A 14,684-nucleotide genomic window follows, 5' to 3' on the forward strand; every position below is an offset into this window, starting at 1 on the left:
ACACTCGGTGACAAATCTATGATCAAAACGTTAAGCCATCAACTCGGCGCCTCGTTGTGTTAGTAAGTGTGGTTTGGTTCGATTGTTAAAAGACTATTCACCAACCATAGTCGAGTAGGTGTGTATTTTTAAAAAGCAATTTAAGTCTACTTTGAGACTGCTATGAAGCGGCTCGATGTTACGTATTTGGTCTATTAGGTAAGTCTATTCAATAATTTGATAACATGGTCTAGAGGACATAGCCTTGGAAGATAGATGACAAGACTAATTAATATTTCTGCATGCACATAATAGTAGTCTTTACCTATTTTATTTAAAAAACAGTGTTGTTATGGCATATCCTCACTGAAGATTCAATATATAGCCAAAGTGCCATTGCCTATGTGCTATACAAGACTAAAGAAATGCTGTGAATAAATCTTGTTTGAACTGACAGCACCTGAAGTGAATATACTGCTGTTTTAAGAATTGTGGGATACTTACCTTAAGGGTTTACGCACAAGACGGTTATCAAGGAGTAAAGCTAAGGATATACCGAAGCATAATAAATCATGGCGCCACTTCTCTTGACGTTGCTGGCGACATCTGTCGCAGGGCACGTTATCACCTAGTGTATCCTTGGCCTTATAAAGATATTTCATCGCCAACAAATCCGTCATGTGCGCAAGCCTTATCTCTTCTGTATTCATAGAATGACTTAGTAGAAAGAAGCGAAGTTATAGGTAAATAAAAGTAAAACCATCAATTGCTATCGTTTATTGATTTAAAATACAAAACTTAGTGACATAAAGCTCTATCCTTTTATTGTTACAGTGCCTGCGAACTGACAATCCAATAGGAAATAAACATTTTAGCTCATCGCGTCGCGCACCACCACATGCCAACTCACACATTCCATATAATCCCATACTGTCACAGTACAAATAAATAGTATAGTATATTACATACTCAAGCGCAAACACCTAGGGCCATCCTTGAGTAATGGATTTAGTTAGAGCTATATTCAAATAGGTTGGTGTTTTACGTGTTCTTTATCACTTAACATCCAGACTAGTTTGTCATATATAAACATTGTCACGGCAGATTTCCGGTGATTGTACCACAACAAGGCTCGTCACAAAACAAAATAACGTTGTCCTAAGTTATAATGTGTGTTACAGTGAGTAAACCATATAACTGTTTATTATACGGTGGATACAGCGTCTATTTTAGCATATTTATCGAGTTAAAAGGAACTAAACATTAAAACAATATAATAATGTATATTACAATTAGGTACACTTGATGAACACAATTTTATAATTTTTTACATACATTTGGAAACCTGTCCGTTGAATTACTTCGTTTATTGCTCTATCATAATCATTATCAAATTAAACGTGTAATCCCATACTTATTCCTTATACTCTTTCTAACAACCCTATATCTCATGAAGCAGAAAAGTATTACAGTAAATATTATACAGATATTTGAAAAATTTATAGTACAGAACAGCGAGATTAGAAATAGATTCAAATCTACAATGAAATGAAAGTGATAGCACATATTATTAGATAAATTAACGATAGAAAAATACTTTAATGCTTCATGTTTACGAATAGCTGTACCATACATGTTCGTTTTAAAATAAATCCATTTAGGAAGGTATTTTTTTATAAAAATTCGCAATAATACTTTGCGATAAGAAATAATTTGCTATCAGTTGCAATTCGTCTTACAGCTGCTTTATTCTGACCAAAAGCCACCTCAGTCAATTTTTAACTAAAAATAATTTAACATAAAAATTTCACTATATCACGACATGATCAGAATAAAGAAGCATAGTTCCAGGACCGCTACTAACAAGCTTTTTCAAGTCAATGGACATTTTTATACATATACATAGTGTAGATATCTACAATTTGAGATACATCACCCACATCCCCTCCCCAAACGCGTATTTGCTAACCTTTATATAGAACGAGTGCCACGCGCACCCACGTTCTGTGAATCTTAAAATGCAATTTAAGATTGTCATGAATAAAAGTCAACAAATAATAACCAAATATTATCCATGTAATATTTTGATTATATTAATATCGTGCGACCAAAAAGTCGTTAATTAGTAGCGGGCCTTACACATAAAAAGTTCCGGCACAATAAGGCAGTGATTCAGTGTATGCTATACAAAATATCTCCGTTTAGAAAGTTTCAACCAGTCTGTTGCAATGAGGTTAGTCTATTGTAGATTCAAATCCAAAAAGGTTGAACAAGTCAGTAATTCAATTTATTAACTCTTATCTGAAATACCCAAAATTTTTTATATATGATTCAACATTCTCGTAACCTACAAGTACATTTTGTGTTTTATAGAATTACCTATACACTATTCTCTGTTTTACACATCGTCTGAATACCAATGGGTCAAAGTAACCTATACGCGTTAAAACAAACACTTGAGACTTAATCACAAGCATTATACAATGGAAATAAAACATTTACACATTATACAACAACTGTGAAATGCGAGGGCATAGTTTTAATTAAATCATTTAAGTATGTGTGTACAATACATAAGTGTGTCGAGTCGAATCAATTTGTGCATTAACAAAAATACTTAATCTATTTCTTCGTTTGTATAAACAAATTCTCATTGGCCCTTTGAATTTCAGTCATCAGTTGCCGACACTTTAAGAATATAAAGCTTGCGATAATTAAAACCGAACGAAAGCCTAACTAGCATAGATCGTAACTAAACTATAGATTATCCAGTTTATGTCGCAGTCTGTATCGATTAGTCGGTTTCCTAATTTTATATACAATATTTATTTTCTACCATATTGCGTCCTTGATATGCATCGCGTAACAATAAAAAAACCTAGCTCTCATGCCCTCGATGCGTCCGGATGCGGTGAACGGGATCGTCGGCGATCGCACGGAACGTTCTCTAAGTACTGTCGGGTGAAGCGATCGAGAAACGAATAATACAAATACACGGTACAACGTAACAAATCGTCACCATAATATTTCTTTACAGTCAGACTTATCGTATTAAATAAAAATATAGAATCATAAATATCGGATTCAGTCCAGGAGCGCGCGGACGCGGGGCGCGGGGCGCGGGGGCTAGTGGATGGCCACGGGGCTGTGGCACACGGCGGCCAGCAGCTCGTCGTCGCGCCGCACGGCCTCCACCTCCATGCGCTCGGCGCCCGGCGCGCCCGCCCACAGCCGCGCGCCCGCGCCCGCGCCCGCCGCGCCCGCCGCGCCCGCGCTCGCCGCCGCGCCGCCGCCGCCCGCTGCAACACAACCGCGCGTCAGTACATCAGCACCACGGTGAGTGGAACCTCGGTAACACAGATCAGCGTCTCTAAAAGAAGCTTACGATTTGGCGACGAAAAACCACACTTATTCATCCCGCGTTTCCCATTTTTTGTGTTACGGAGATTCCACGGTAACTAGAATATTACCACCCCTATATGGGCGTGCGCATTATGCGCATAACATTCTTACGAACTATAGAAAAAAGACATTGAACAGTTCATGACCAAATGAAACGGTTGGTGTCGCTATAAAGCAGAAATAAACACATTTAGAGGAATCGTGTAAAACAACAATATCTAGAAATAGAAAATATAAAATACATGTAAAATGGAACATATACATAATATAATTTGGAACCTGCAACCATAGTTTATCGACAACACAACTATACTTAAGATATTAACAGTTTAGAAATTTGTGTAATGCAAATTGGTGAGTAATTGTTTTTATTTTCCTTCAGACATTTACATCTTAAATTGGTTTAGTTTTTCTTCCGACGATTAAGTATAAGGAGAGGTAAACAACTGTAGTTTTATAGTTCGAAATATAAAGAGGTTAAGTATAACAAAGTCGATAAACAAGGCGGCAGTGTGCACGTACACATAAAAGCCATGCGTGATACAACGAGCATGCTACGGGGGCGTTACGTATAAACATTCCTAGTACATAGTTTGCAGACCTGACATGTAATCGTTAGGCACTACTGAGGCGGGGCTAGTGTCGCGGGCCGGGGCCGCCGGACCGCTCTAGTCATCGCGGATCCGACGGGCCATCTGCCACAATGCCAACGTTAATCTTTCATCGAACGGTTACAGCGGCCATGTATAAACGTCTTAACGTCTTCGTCTTACTTACATATAGTATAATTCACAAGTAAATATGAAACACAAAACTGTAAGTTAACAGTCATATTGATGCTACAAACATAGATACAAAATTACATTGATTTATCAGTACAGTAGGAATCTGTTCTGTATAGCAATATTATGCTAAAAGAACATCCAAAACTGCTTTCATATTCTTCAATGGTCTGCCTATAAGTAACTAGTGTATGTTGGTAGATAAATACATTTAAATACATAATCCTTCGTTAAAAGCTCGTACAATATTTGTTTAATTTGTTTCCAAATGAAATGATGAAGCGATTTATGTTAGCAAATAACACGACACAAGCTTGAAATGACCATGTTAGACTTATACTAGATGACAATATTAGACACAGATGACTGTAGACAAATGTTACTTCCACAATATTACAATAAATGTATTAATATCCAAAGCACCATTATTAATGTGAGATCATATACATGACAATCAATTCACCTCTTACTTTTACATCTACAAGTTATTTGACACTGTATGCTTATTGCTTATTCTTAAATAATTATTTACAGTTATCAATTCCACAGTCAGAGTATAATTATTTGTTACATATCTGACGTTTTACTTACACAGACTAAGAAACGAATAGAAGAGACATTGAAACTTGACATAATTTGGTCCGATAAACCCTGATACAATGGTGTAAATGAGTAAGTACCCACTCCCAAGGATGATGTGATAGTAATATGTGTTTTGTAATAGAACTAACCGTGTTGGTGATGCGACTGCGCTTGCTGCGTATTCGTGGACTCGTCAGCGGTCCTCTTGAAGAAATTGTGTTGAAGCGCGTAGTACGGCGTCACACGCTGTTTGGGGTCGTACTCCAACATACGGAGAATTAGGTCCTGAAAGAACAAATATGTTTATACCAACATTTGATCGCTAAGGTGAACTTTTATAAGGGATACCGACAGTCCAGGGATACTACATTTGAACATTCTCTATTCTACATACCTACCTAATCGCAGCTTTATAGAATTCCAGCTTAATCTAGATCAGTTTTAGAGGAATTAATTACTCATCCCTCCCATGAATTTTGCCCGCTCCGTACAGAGCTTCTCTAACTTTGCTGCCCGAGCACCTACATCATAAAATTTGAGTTGAAATTTCGCTAGTTTTATGGGACTGAAGTAATATGACCAGAAATAATCTACGAAAGTAATCTCTCTGCTATACTTTCACTAACTAATGAATCGATTACGTTGAAAATTGGTAGGGTGACTGCTTACATACTTAAGAAGAGCATGCCTTTGCCGACCACAGGTTCTTTTGGAAAATGGTCGAAGGGTCACATACCTTAAATTTGAGATAATCTGAGACGGAGTGTCCGGGTTCCCCGCGACGCCGCGCGGCGGGCCCTCCGCCCTCCACGCCCAGTATGTCGTGTAGCCGCCGCGTGCCCGGCGCGCGGTACTTCCTGTAACCGCTGCACACATCAATGTATATGTCAAGTATCGTGTTAAAGCCATACAACCTTATAAACTAATGAATACAGGCAAAAAATTGGAACAGTCTTCCTTCATCATCATGCATAAAGTATTTTCAAGTAGCAATGAATTTTAATGATTAAGTCGAAACGTAATTGAAGGAAACCTACAAATCTCCATATCTAAGATACCTTTAAGATTATTGTTTGACTGAATTTGAAAATGATGAATAATATTTATCAAATTTTGTCAGTTTAAATAGTTACCTTCCGTCCTTTCCATTGACTTTCTTTAATACATAACCACCGCCTTCTGACGCTGGTAATTTGTCAAAGAATTTTCTCGTTTTGTGTGCCTGTGAAAAGAAAACCAATTATTACAGATACCTAACTAAAAAAGATCTCAGGTTTTAGTCAATGGAGTCCATGTTATTGTCAAATTATAAACAATATAACAAATACTAATAATGACCTCCTGTGACCAGAGTAGGATTAGACGTGTCTAGGTTTTTCACACTTTAGTAACTATACTGCACCTAGCCTTGGTCGGAAAAGACACTTAAATACAAAAATAAGAGCAATTAGAAGATTATTTGGAGGTAAATAATGTATGTTGTACAAACCGTATCTAATAAATGAACAGGCGGCATGCCGAGAACCTCGACAATTTTGTTCATTTGGTCGACCTCATTGGCGCCACTGAACAGCGGCTCGCCGGTGTGCATCTCCACGAGTATGCAGCCCAGCGACCACATGTCTATCGCGAGGTCGTAAGGCACGCCCAACAATACTTCAGGCGAACGGTAAAACCTCGACTGTATGTATTGGTATATCTGAAATATTACATAACATTGTTAGAAATAAAGTACCTACAAATAGATTGACTGCGACTGTAAACATAAAGAAAGAAGACTTACGGCCAGTTTCTTTATCAAAAGTAACAGCCAAAGTATAGGGGGTAAACTAAAAACGACAGTCAAATTCGTTTCTTCACGAATTTACTCATAGTTTTATGAAGAAACAGATTTGCCTTTACTACACCAAAGTTAAGAAAAGGTCAATGGCTTTAGCAGTTACTTTAGATATGTATGAAGAAACTGTCCGTAAGAAATGAATTACTTTAAAAAATCTAGTAATTTAAGTTCAGCTAGGAATATAAAGATAAGTGCGCGGACGCATCTGTTCCTAGTTTTATCATCAGCACGTTTGTGGTGTAATTTGCGTTATGGAGAAGAAAGTGTCTCCAACTATTCATACGGAATAAACTATAATATTTATATACTGATGCAACAATTCCTAAACATGCTTAGAATAATAGAAATACTAATATCCATACGACAGGAGTGATACAGCTAAACGGCACGTTTTGATAAAATATTTTGAAGTCACGCAATCGCCGCTGTAACTAGCGAAAATATAAAGCAATGCTCACAAAACATTTACCTACTACATTATTATCAATTGTTTATCACCTCAAAAGTGGAAAAATGTGGTTTAAGGTGGTTCAGTTTGATTAGATCATGTGATTTTAATGATGAAATCACCAAATTTGTTTCATAAGAATCACTAAGAATATTAGAAATGAAATATTTTTCTTATTCTTCAATTTGGAGAAACATGGACATAAGCTTCAAGTCATTTAAATGGAAAATAACATAAGTCAATGTAAACAATGAATCACAACTGCAATACAAAAAACAGAACAATTAAAAGTTGACCCCAACTTCCACATAACTTTCCTATCTCTTGTTTACGAGAAAAACCCACTGACATTCTTATAAATATATTGCATCATAATACAGTTTTGTTGCTCCACAACGAGAAAAGAAATGGATACAATAATAAATAATTTGTCATCAAAATATCAACAAAATTGACACATATTTTCCTACAAATAACATCAAATTAATAAAGAAATAGGCGTCGAAATGTTAGTAAGATAAGAGGGGTCAAGTCCAAACTATGACCTCAATTGAATCACTCAATAGATAAAAGGAAGCAAATTTGTTTTACTAACACAATTTTACTAAAAATAGTTATTTGTGTAGGATGCAAAAATAGCTTATTATGCTAAAATAAGTTGTATCCGGATAACAACTAATATATTATTTTGACGGTAATATTTACAAAATCTTAATTAATGCTCATTAAGATATTATTATAGTGAATACGGTCATGAATGAATGTGTTTATCTGTGTGTATGTTTATGTTTATCTGTGTGGTAGTAATAAGGTTTGTGTACAATTGGTATCATTATGTTGCGCAACATATTGTTATATCTCCAGTATTGTTCTGAAACTTTTTAAGCAAAACTAAATTAGGTAGCTTATTGGTTTAACCCAATGAATTTAGTTCATCGTTTGTACGATAGTTATGTTGCTTTCAACGATCATCAAATTAATAATTGTAAGGTTTTTACCACACAATTATTTTAAAAAGCGAACTTTATCCCACGATCATTTCAAGCTAATCAGAGATCTAATCGGTCTTGCTTGTTTCATTATTTATAGTTACTCAAACTTTCAAGTTAGGGATAAAGTTCGTATTTTATTTACTACTGAAATCATTTCTTGACTCTGCAAATGAACATAATTCAATGTTTCCTAGTGCATACAAAGCTTTAAGAGTTAAGTACAGTGAGTGAGACGCACACAGCGATAACCCCGACCTCTTCCACTATTGAATCACACCAGGCCGATGTGATTTATCTGAGCAATTAGCGTGTGAGGGAATCGACTCTATAAATTGGGAGAATCTCACCGAGTGCACTGGGAACTTTCAACTATGAACGTTAGGGAGTGCAATAGAAATCGTTTAATGACGTTAAAGCGTTATTGTTAGGAAATATATTATTATACATTTTACAGTTCGTTGAATTACTCCAAATGTTTATAAGTGTGCAATTTCAGTTATCGGTATATTAGATGAGTTTCTATGCAATGGGTGTACGATACTTAAGTACGTAATATTATAATCTCAAGACGCACATTTAATTAATTATATCTAATTGACCTGTCACTTATAAATAAACCAATTAATTATTCTAAAACCAACAATTTTCCTTGAGATAAAACTGAGTTAGAATATTTCCTATCGTAATTTAAATAGCTACAAAACCCTAAAAGGGATTATCTTCAGAACAACACATTTCGCCACTGGCGAAATCAACTCATTTAATTAGATTTTTCAGAAAACACGTCTACACCACAAACTGAGCTGTCTAAATAAATAAAATGTAACAAAAGCTGACATTTCAAAGGGCGACTTCAAAGTTAATTAAACCGTAGAAAAAAGAAAACTAATGACATATACATTTTGAATGAGACGCGATGTAATCTAGTGGAGAAAATATAGAAGTGTTAGATATAAAGTGCCACCGGCACAGACTTACCCTTTGACCTAGCTGACACGAGCTCCCAAAGTCCACTATTTTAATGGCTGACCTCTTCGGGTTGCATAGTAGTATATTCTCGGGTTTAAGATCACAGTGAATTATATTTAGTTCTGGAATACAAAAGAGAGTGGCATTAGTATTAGCGATAAGGGCGAAACTCATCAAGATTTTGCGAACAATAGAATTCAGGGACATCCGTGCGTTATAAAACGGGACTTCTAATAGTGTGGTGGTCGTTTCGTTAGAGAATTATTTAATGGGTCCCCGTTTTATAGTTTCCTTATAGAAGTAATTAAGTTCACATATATTTATTGTGTATTGTAGTAGATACGATACTATCATTCCGCTTAATGTCTCCATTCAGTTAAATGAATTACCCATTACTTTTGGACCGGTGAAATAGAACATGCTTTAATTGGCGCCATTATTTTTAGAAAACAGTCAATGCATGAAGTTATACTTTTTCTATGTAAGATATTTCTTTGGTAACTTGTTGTGGCATAATATTTATCGAAACACTTGTTATCAATATCAACTTGACGAGGTAATCGACTGATAAATCTGCTAGGTGAAGATGGGGTTGAATGAGTAATCATATCTATCCACATAATATTATTCTCAGTGGCACTTAAGTTTAAATAATTATCAAATATTTAGAATTTAAACAGACAAATCATTTTTTTATTATTATTTCAACGGTTGTCTTGTAAGAAATCTTCAAATGTTATTACGATATACTTATTTATAGCAATACTAGTGCCAATTGAAAAAAAAATGAAGAGAATTTGAGCTATAGGCATTGTAAATCAACATGATGTGGCAACATCACGCTACGACCAATAGAAGCAGAGAACCAGTAAAAAATGTTACAAGAACTGGGAAAATTATGACCCCCTCTCTAATGTGACGCAAGCGAAGTTGCGCGGGTCAGCCGGAGCTACTATAATAATGTAGTTAAATGACGTTTATAATAATACTGACCAGGTTGACTAAGGAACAATAGCGCGGTGCACAGCTGTTGCGCGAACTTGCGCGTAAGGTTGAGCGACACCCCTCTAAAGTTGGTGTTACGCAGCAGGTCGTACAGGTTGTATGACAACAGCTCGAACACTAGGCACAGGTGGTTCCGCCACATAAAGTGACATTTCAGTTTCACTGGAATCACAAAACACAATTGTTAGAGTAACAAACAAGTAAAAATCAGTAATTATTAAGGCAAGAGTCTTAAGACCCGTCCGTAACAACTATCTTAAAGAAAATTTTTCTGTATCGACTAATTATAAGCCCGTCCTTTTTTCACCGGAATATAAGCTATTAGGACCGGCTTTAGAGGAGCTTTAGAAGGATAACATAAACTACAAACACTTAAAATAGTGTCCTAATCATCTGAGTAAAATTAAAGTTTTATGATGAAATAAAGAGAGGTTTATGTCATAGTGTTTATAGAATGAAACAATCTAAGGCAGTATGTTAATCCTAATAATTAAGTAAACATTTCAAGGTGAATCCACTACCTTGATTCTAAGTTAAAATCAGTTATTTCAAACAAACCAGAAATGTAGTAAAATTTAATGGAAATATAAAAAAAAAAGAGAAAATGTTCAAACAACTTAATGAAAATATTTACTTATCCTTGTGGAAGCGTTTTATTTAACTGTGTAATAAACTTACCTATATAATACTTATTTTCAGGATCCGCTCTGTTCATCATTTTTAGTAACTTGACTTCTATTTGTGCCTGGTTTAGGAAGGGTTTCTTATTCTTAATTATTTTAATCGCTACTTGACACTGCTCCTCGTGGTCATACGCTTTCACAACCTGAAACACAATGATATCATATTAATACTCTAAAATAGACTATAATAATCGTACTACTGTAACATTATTGGGTCCGAATACAATAAAGGAATAATATGCCTATATCATATCATCAGATATCTAGGATGAATCCCTTAGCCCACGCTAGGGTTTCAAAGCGGCGTTTAGTGCTCCAATGAATAGAAACTCATTAAGTACCATAATCCAACTGTAAGTATCCAAGTACTGATAACACACAATAATTACAACAATGTGTTCTATGAATCATGTGTGTACTCAAACTAAAGTGCGATCATTAGTATGCTGCATGTATTTTTTCTAAGAACACATAAAATGCACCTGATAACTCATACATTTCAATGGAACTCACTTCAATATATCTTAAACAAACCAATATTTATTACGAACAAAGTTCACTCAGTAGAAATATCAGTGTTTATAGAAATTGTATTACTAATGCCTTCTAGGTATTGGCGGTATTATCCAATAGTTTTTCTCCGTCGGCTATTATGTTCTAATAATTAATTCTCTCTAGAGTCTATAAATATCTTGGGTTAGCAAGTCCGGAGCAATTTCACACTTGCGCTGCGGGTCGGCAAAAACTAAACGGCCATAAAGGTACTTAATACAACTTTGCTAATAAACAACTAATTGAGCCGGTTTATTTGTAGATTAATCTGTATTATCCTTGCTCTTACAGATTTGTTTACAACACTTTTTGGTAACCGATTTATAAGAGTATGTTTAATCATGTATACATTTATATCATTGAAGTAAACTTTCTTTGACTTGGACTGGACTTCATTGACTTTTACGGTTTTGGAGTAATGAACCAAGAAACTTTCCGAAACTCTTTTTGGAGCGCACAAATGACTAACGCATTGGGGAAGTTTGCCTATTAAATCCTTAACCTCAAAAGTTGAGTCATACAAACATTCTAAGAGGCGGCTACTACAACTCCTGGAAGAACCTTTCGTGTCTCTTATCGTAACTGCATTCTCTGGGGACAATATTTGTGTATGTAAAGTAAGAATATTACCTGTCCAAAAGACCCCTTCCCAATCGGCGAGGAGATCTCATACCGGTCGAGAAACTTCTCGCCCTGTTTGATAATGTAGTCATGGTTATCATCATCGTAACCATCATTATATAACTTCCGCTCCTTTTTGTGCGAGCCATCCTCGCCCAGGTACTGTTGCGCTCTCCGCTTTTTCTTCGCGTAATATACCTGGAACAAGTAATGATGTTATTAGAATTGTGCAGAAGATTCAGCTTGAGAGGTGTCATTATCTTTGTTAGATCTGGAATGGTATTAAATAATGTACTAAGTTTCCCGAAAAGCAATCGTAGGTTTAGGCAGAAAAGTAAAGTTAAAGTATACTTTTGAATAAGGTAGTGTATGTGAGAAAACTAAATAAAGTTCCGTTCAAAGTTGTCACTTTTCGTAATTTGGCAAAATAATGTTGTTTGGCCACTGTTCCTAAATGCAAACGAAAGCTGTGCTGCAGTTGGTTATGAGTAAAGATAAGTACTACAGATACGGTTGCCATAATACCGCATACTTCGGCGTTTACTCACGTGAAGTCCACGCCCAATTCTGATGGCAAATCTTCGATAGAATGCATTCATTTTCACATTGAACAAGTAAACAGGTGACCAATATCATCTTTTCTACGTAATATCCAAAAACAAGTAAGTCACTATGAAAAACAGTCTTAGCGTCACGAATAATTAGATTCAAAGGTCACCTCATTGTCATTCGATGAAGATTTGTTATTTCCCAGCTTTTTAGCAATTTCTTTTATTTGTTGTAATATGAAAAACGAATTGATTTTTTGTTATAGATTTTGGTTGCTATAGCCCTCGGGACAGCCGAGCGGCTGACAGTTTTTTCAATTGTACGTCACGGATGTCAAATAGTAATTTTTATGTTTTTTCTACTACTAACTTTGGTTGTATTGAGGTTGGAAAGTTGGATTTTTGTTGCTATTTTTTTGTGCAAAATTATAACTGTGCAGTTAATTTACCGACGGCGTTAATTTTCTAGGACATGTATTATTATATTTGGTGAAATATAATGGACTAGGTAATAACTTTGTATGCTAGAAATCCTAAACAGTGCACAATGAACGGATCGCATGCGTTATAGGAAATGAAGAGTAGACGAACGCGGGAATTCTCGGCTGACGGACGTTGACCCAAATATGCGGTTGACATTGATCGACGACGGGTCGCGATATGCTTATATAAAACATTTGTACCGACTGCCGACCGATGACGACGACGTACCGAACGCATGGATTTGGGACTAGGAAGTTCATTGCTACCGATATTTTTTACGAGGTACCGCGAGACTCGCTTCAAATATGACTCATTGTTTTGCGACTGCCCGCGACTTTGGGAACTCTGTGGAAATATAATATATTTTAAGTTGGAAAAGTTTCGATCGGCCGGCGACGCTTGTTGAGCTGTGATATACAAACGGGTGACGCGGTGTTTATGTTCACCGTGAAAAGCCCATGCGTCAATACGCGTCACATGACCCATAATGATATAGTGTTCAGAAGCTGGTATTACGTAACGCGGAAGCATGACATAGCAATAATATTGGCGAGTGCATAGCATTCGCATCGTGGCGGTACGGAAGTGTCGCATATCGACGCGGCCAAACGATAACCCAAATTTCTGACAGCGACCTACATATTACATTGTATGTTTTACAGGCGACCGAGCGCGCCCCAACAACTGGCAAGGCTTCGTGCAACCGCACACTTATCTGTTCGACTTAACTATTTGTTTGTTGACCGATGTCAAGTCGCATTGTTTGATTTGTATCGTCCGTCAAAATTGTTTACCACGAAGTGCGAAGAAGTTTGTGAAATTTTGTGATTGACTTATTTGAAAAGAGATGGCAGTCGAACTTTTCGTTCGTTTTGGATAAAGAGGTATAGCTGGTGATGTTTAGGATAGCGATGCATGGAGACAAATGCTGATGTTGGTGTGAGGATGGTGTGGTGAGTCAGGCCAGTGACCGCGGCACGTGGCCGCGAGATGAGCGCGTCGGGCCGGGGAGAGACGGCGCGCGGCGGCTGTCATTGATTTTCCCCGTTTCCCCCCTACCCCGAGCCTGGCTCCCTCCCCACCGCGTCTCACCCACTTCCAGCGCCCGATAACGAGGTTAACGGGCGACGTGAGCGTCTCCTAAACTTTAATTATACCCGTACACCCGTCGTGCATGTTTAACCCGGCCTCTATTCAGCGTTTTGTTTGCAGCGCACCTGATAGCGAGACGTGATCCACTATTCGGTCGTCTGTTAACTATCTAATGAACGTGGCCGGAGATGGAAACGCGAAGAGCACAACTTCCACAACCTGTAGGTAGGAAGTTGTCGTAGCAAACCGAGCCCGATTCAAATCTAACTACGTCTTAACTCATAAGCGTGGCGCGACACCAACTAAATGGATGTATTGTAAACAATACGGAAACTCATCCACTGTTTATCTCAATAGGTGTGTGTATAGCGAAAATGATACGTTAGCTGGTAGGAAATATGACAAGTTTTGCGAGATAATATTCTGTTAATCCGGACGAGGTGAATAATACAGAAACGTGTCTACCCACGCCCGGGTTCCTTTGACACAACGTTTGCCTTGTAATGTTGACAAAATTTGAACATAAAATGTAAATATTATGACAATATTTATATTGCTCCGGATGAAATATTGAAGAATTGTTCTTGCCTAACCTGATTTATGAGACTTCGAAATATTGTTTTCTTCTTTTCTTTTAGGGGAAGTAAGGAAGTGAGTTTAGTTAAGAATAAGGTTAATTACAATATTATTTAAGGACATACGTTGT

At 36.7% G+C, this 14,684-nt stretch overlaps 1 protein-coding gene across 8 annotated transcripts in view; it reads right to left on the minus strand.

Annotated features, from left to right (window-relative positions):
* Positions 1 to 741: 741 nt before the first annotated feature.
* The window catches only part of mnb (minibrain), a 93,993-nt gene continuing 80,050 nt past the window's right edge, over positions 742 to 14,684 (minus strand). For 5 of the 8 annotated variants that reach the window (XM_076120417.1, XM_076120414.1, XM_076120420.1 and 2 more), the window contains 9 exons: positions 11,865 to 12,053; positions 10,678 to 10,825; positions 9,988 to 10,161; positions 9,004 to 9,116; positions 6,235 to 6,444; positions 5,879 to 5,967; positions 5,482 to 5,611; positions 4,895 to 5,030; positions 742 to 3,278 (listed from right to left, as the gene is read on the minus strand). In XM_076120417.1, coding sequence (XP_075976532.1) covers positions 3,106 to 3,278; positions 4,895 to 5,030; positions 5,482 to 5,611; positions 5,879 to 5,967; positions 6,235 to 6,444; positions 9,004 to 9,116; positions 9,988 to 10,161; positions 10,678 to 10,825; positions 11,865 to 12,053 — 1,362 coding nt within the window. In that variant the 3' untranslated portion in view covers positions 742 to 3,105. Of the gene's footprint in view, positions 3,279 to 3,310; positions 4,077 to 4,894; positions 5,031 to 5,481; positions 5,612 to 5,878; positions 5,968 to 6,234; positions 6,445 to 9,003; positions 9,117 to 9,987; positions 10,162 to 10,677; positions 10,826 to 11,864; positions 12,054 to 14,684 lie in introns of those variants that run through there. The other 3 variants (XM_076120415.1, XM_076120418.1, XM_076120421.1) reach the window with 2 other exon arrangements.

The sequence above is a fragment of the Anticarsia gemmatalis genome, chromosome 12 (assembly GCF_050436995.1).
Source record: "Anticarsia gemmatalis isolate Benzon Research Colony breed Stoneville strain chromosome 12, ilAntGemm2 primary, whole genome shotgun sequence".
Classification (NCBI taxonomy): Eukaryota; Metazoa; Arthropoda; class Insecta; order Lepidoptera; family Erebidae; genus Anticarsia; species Anticarsia gemmatalis.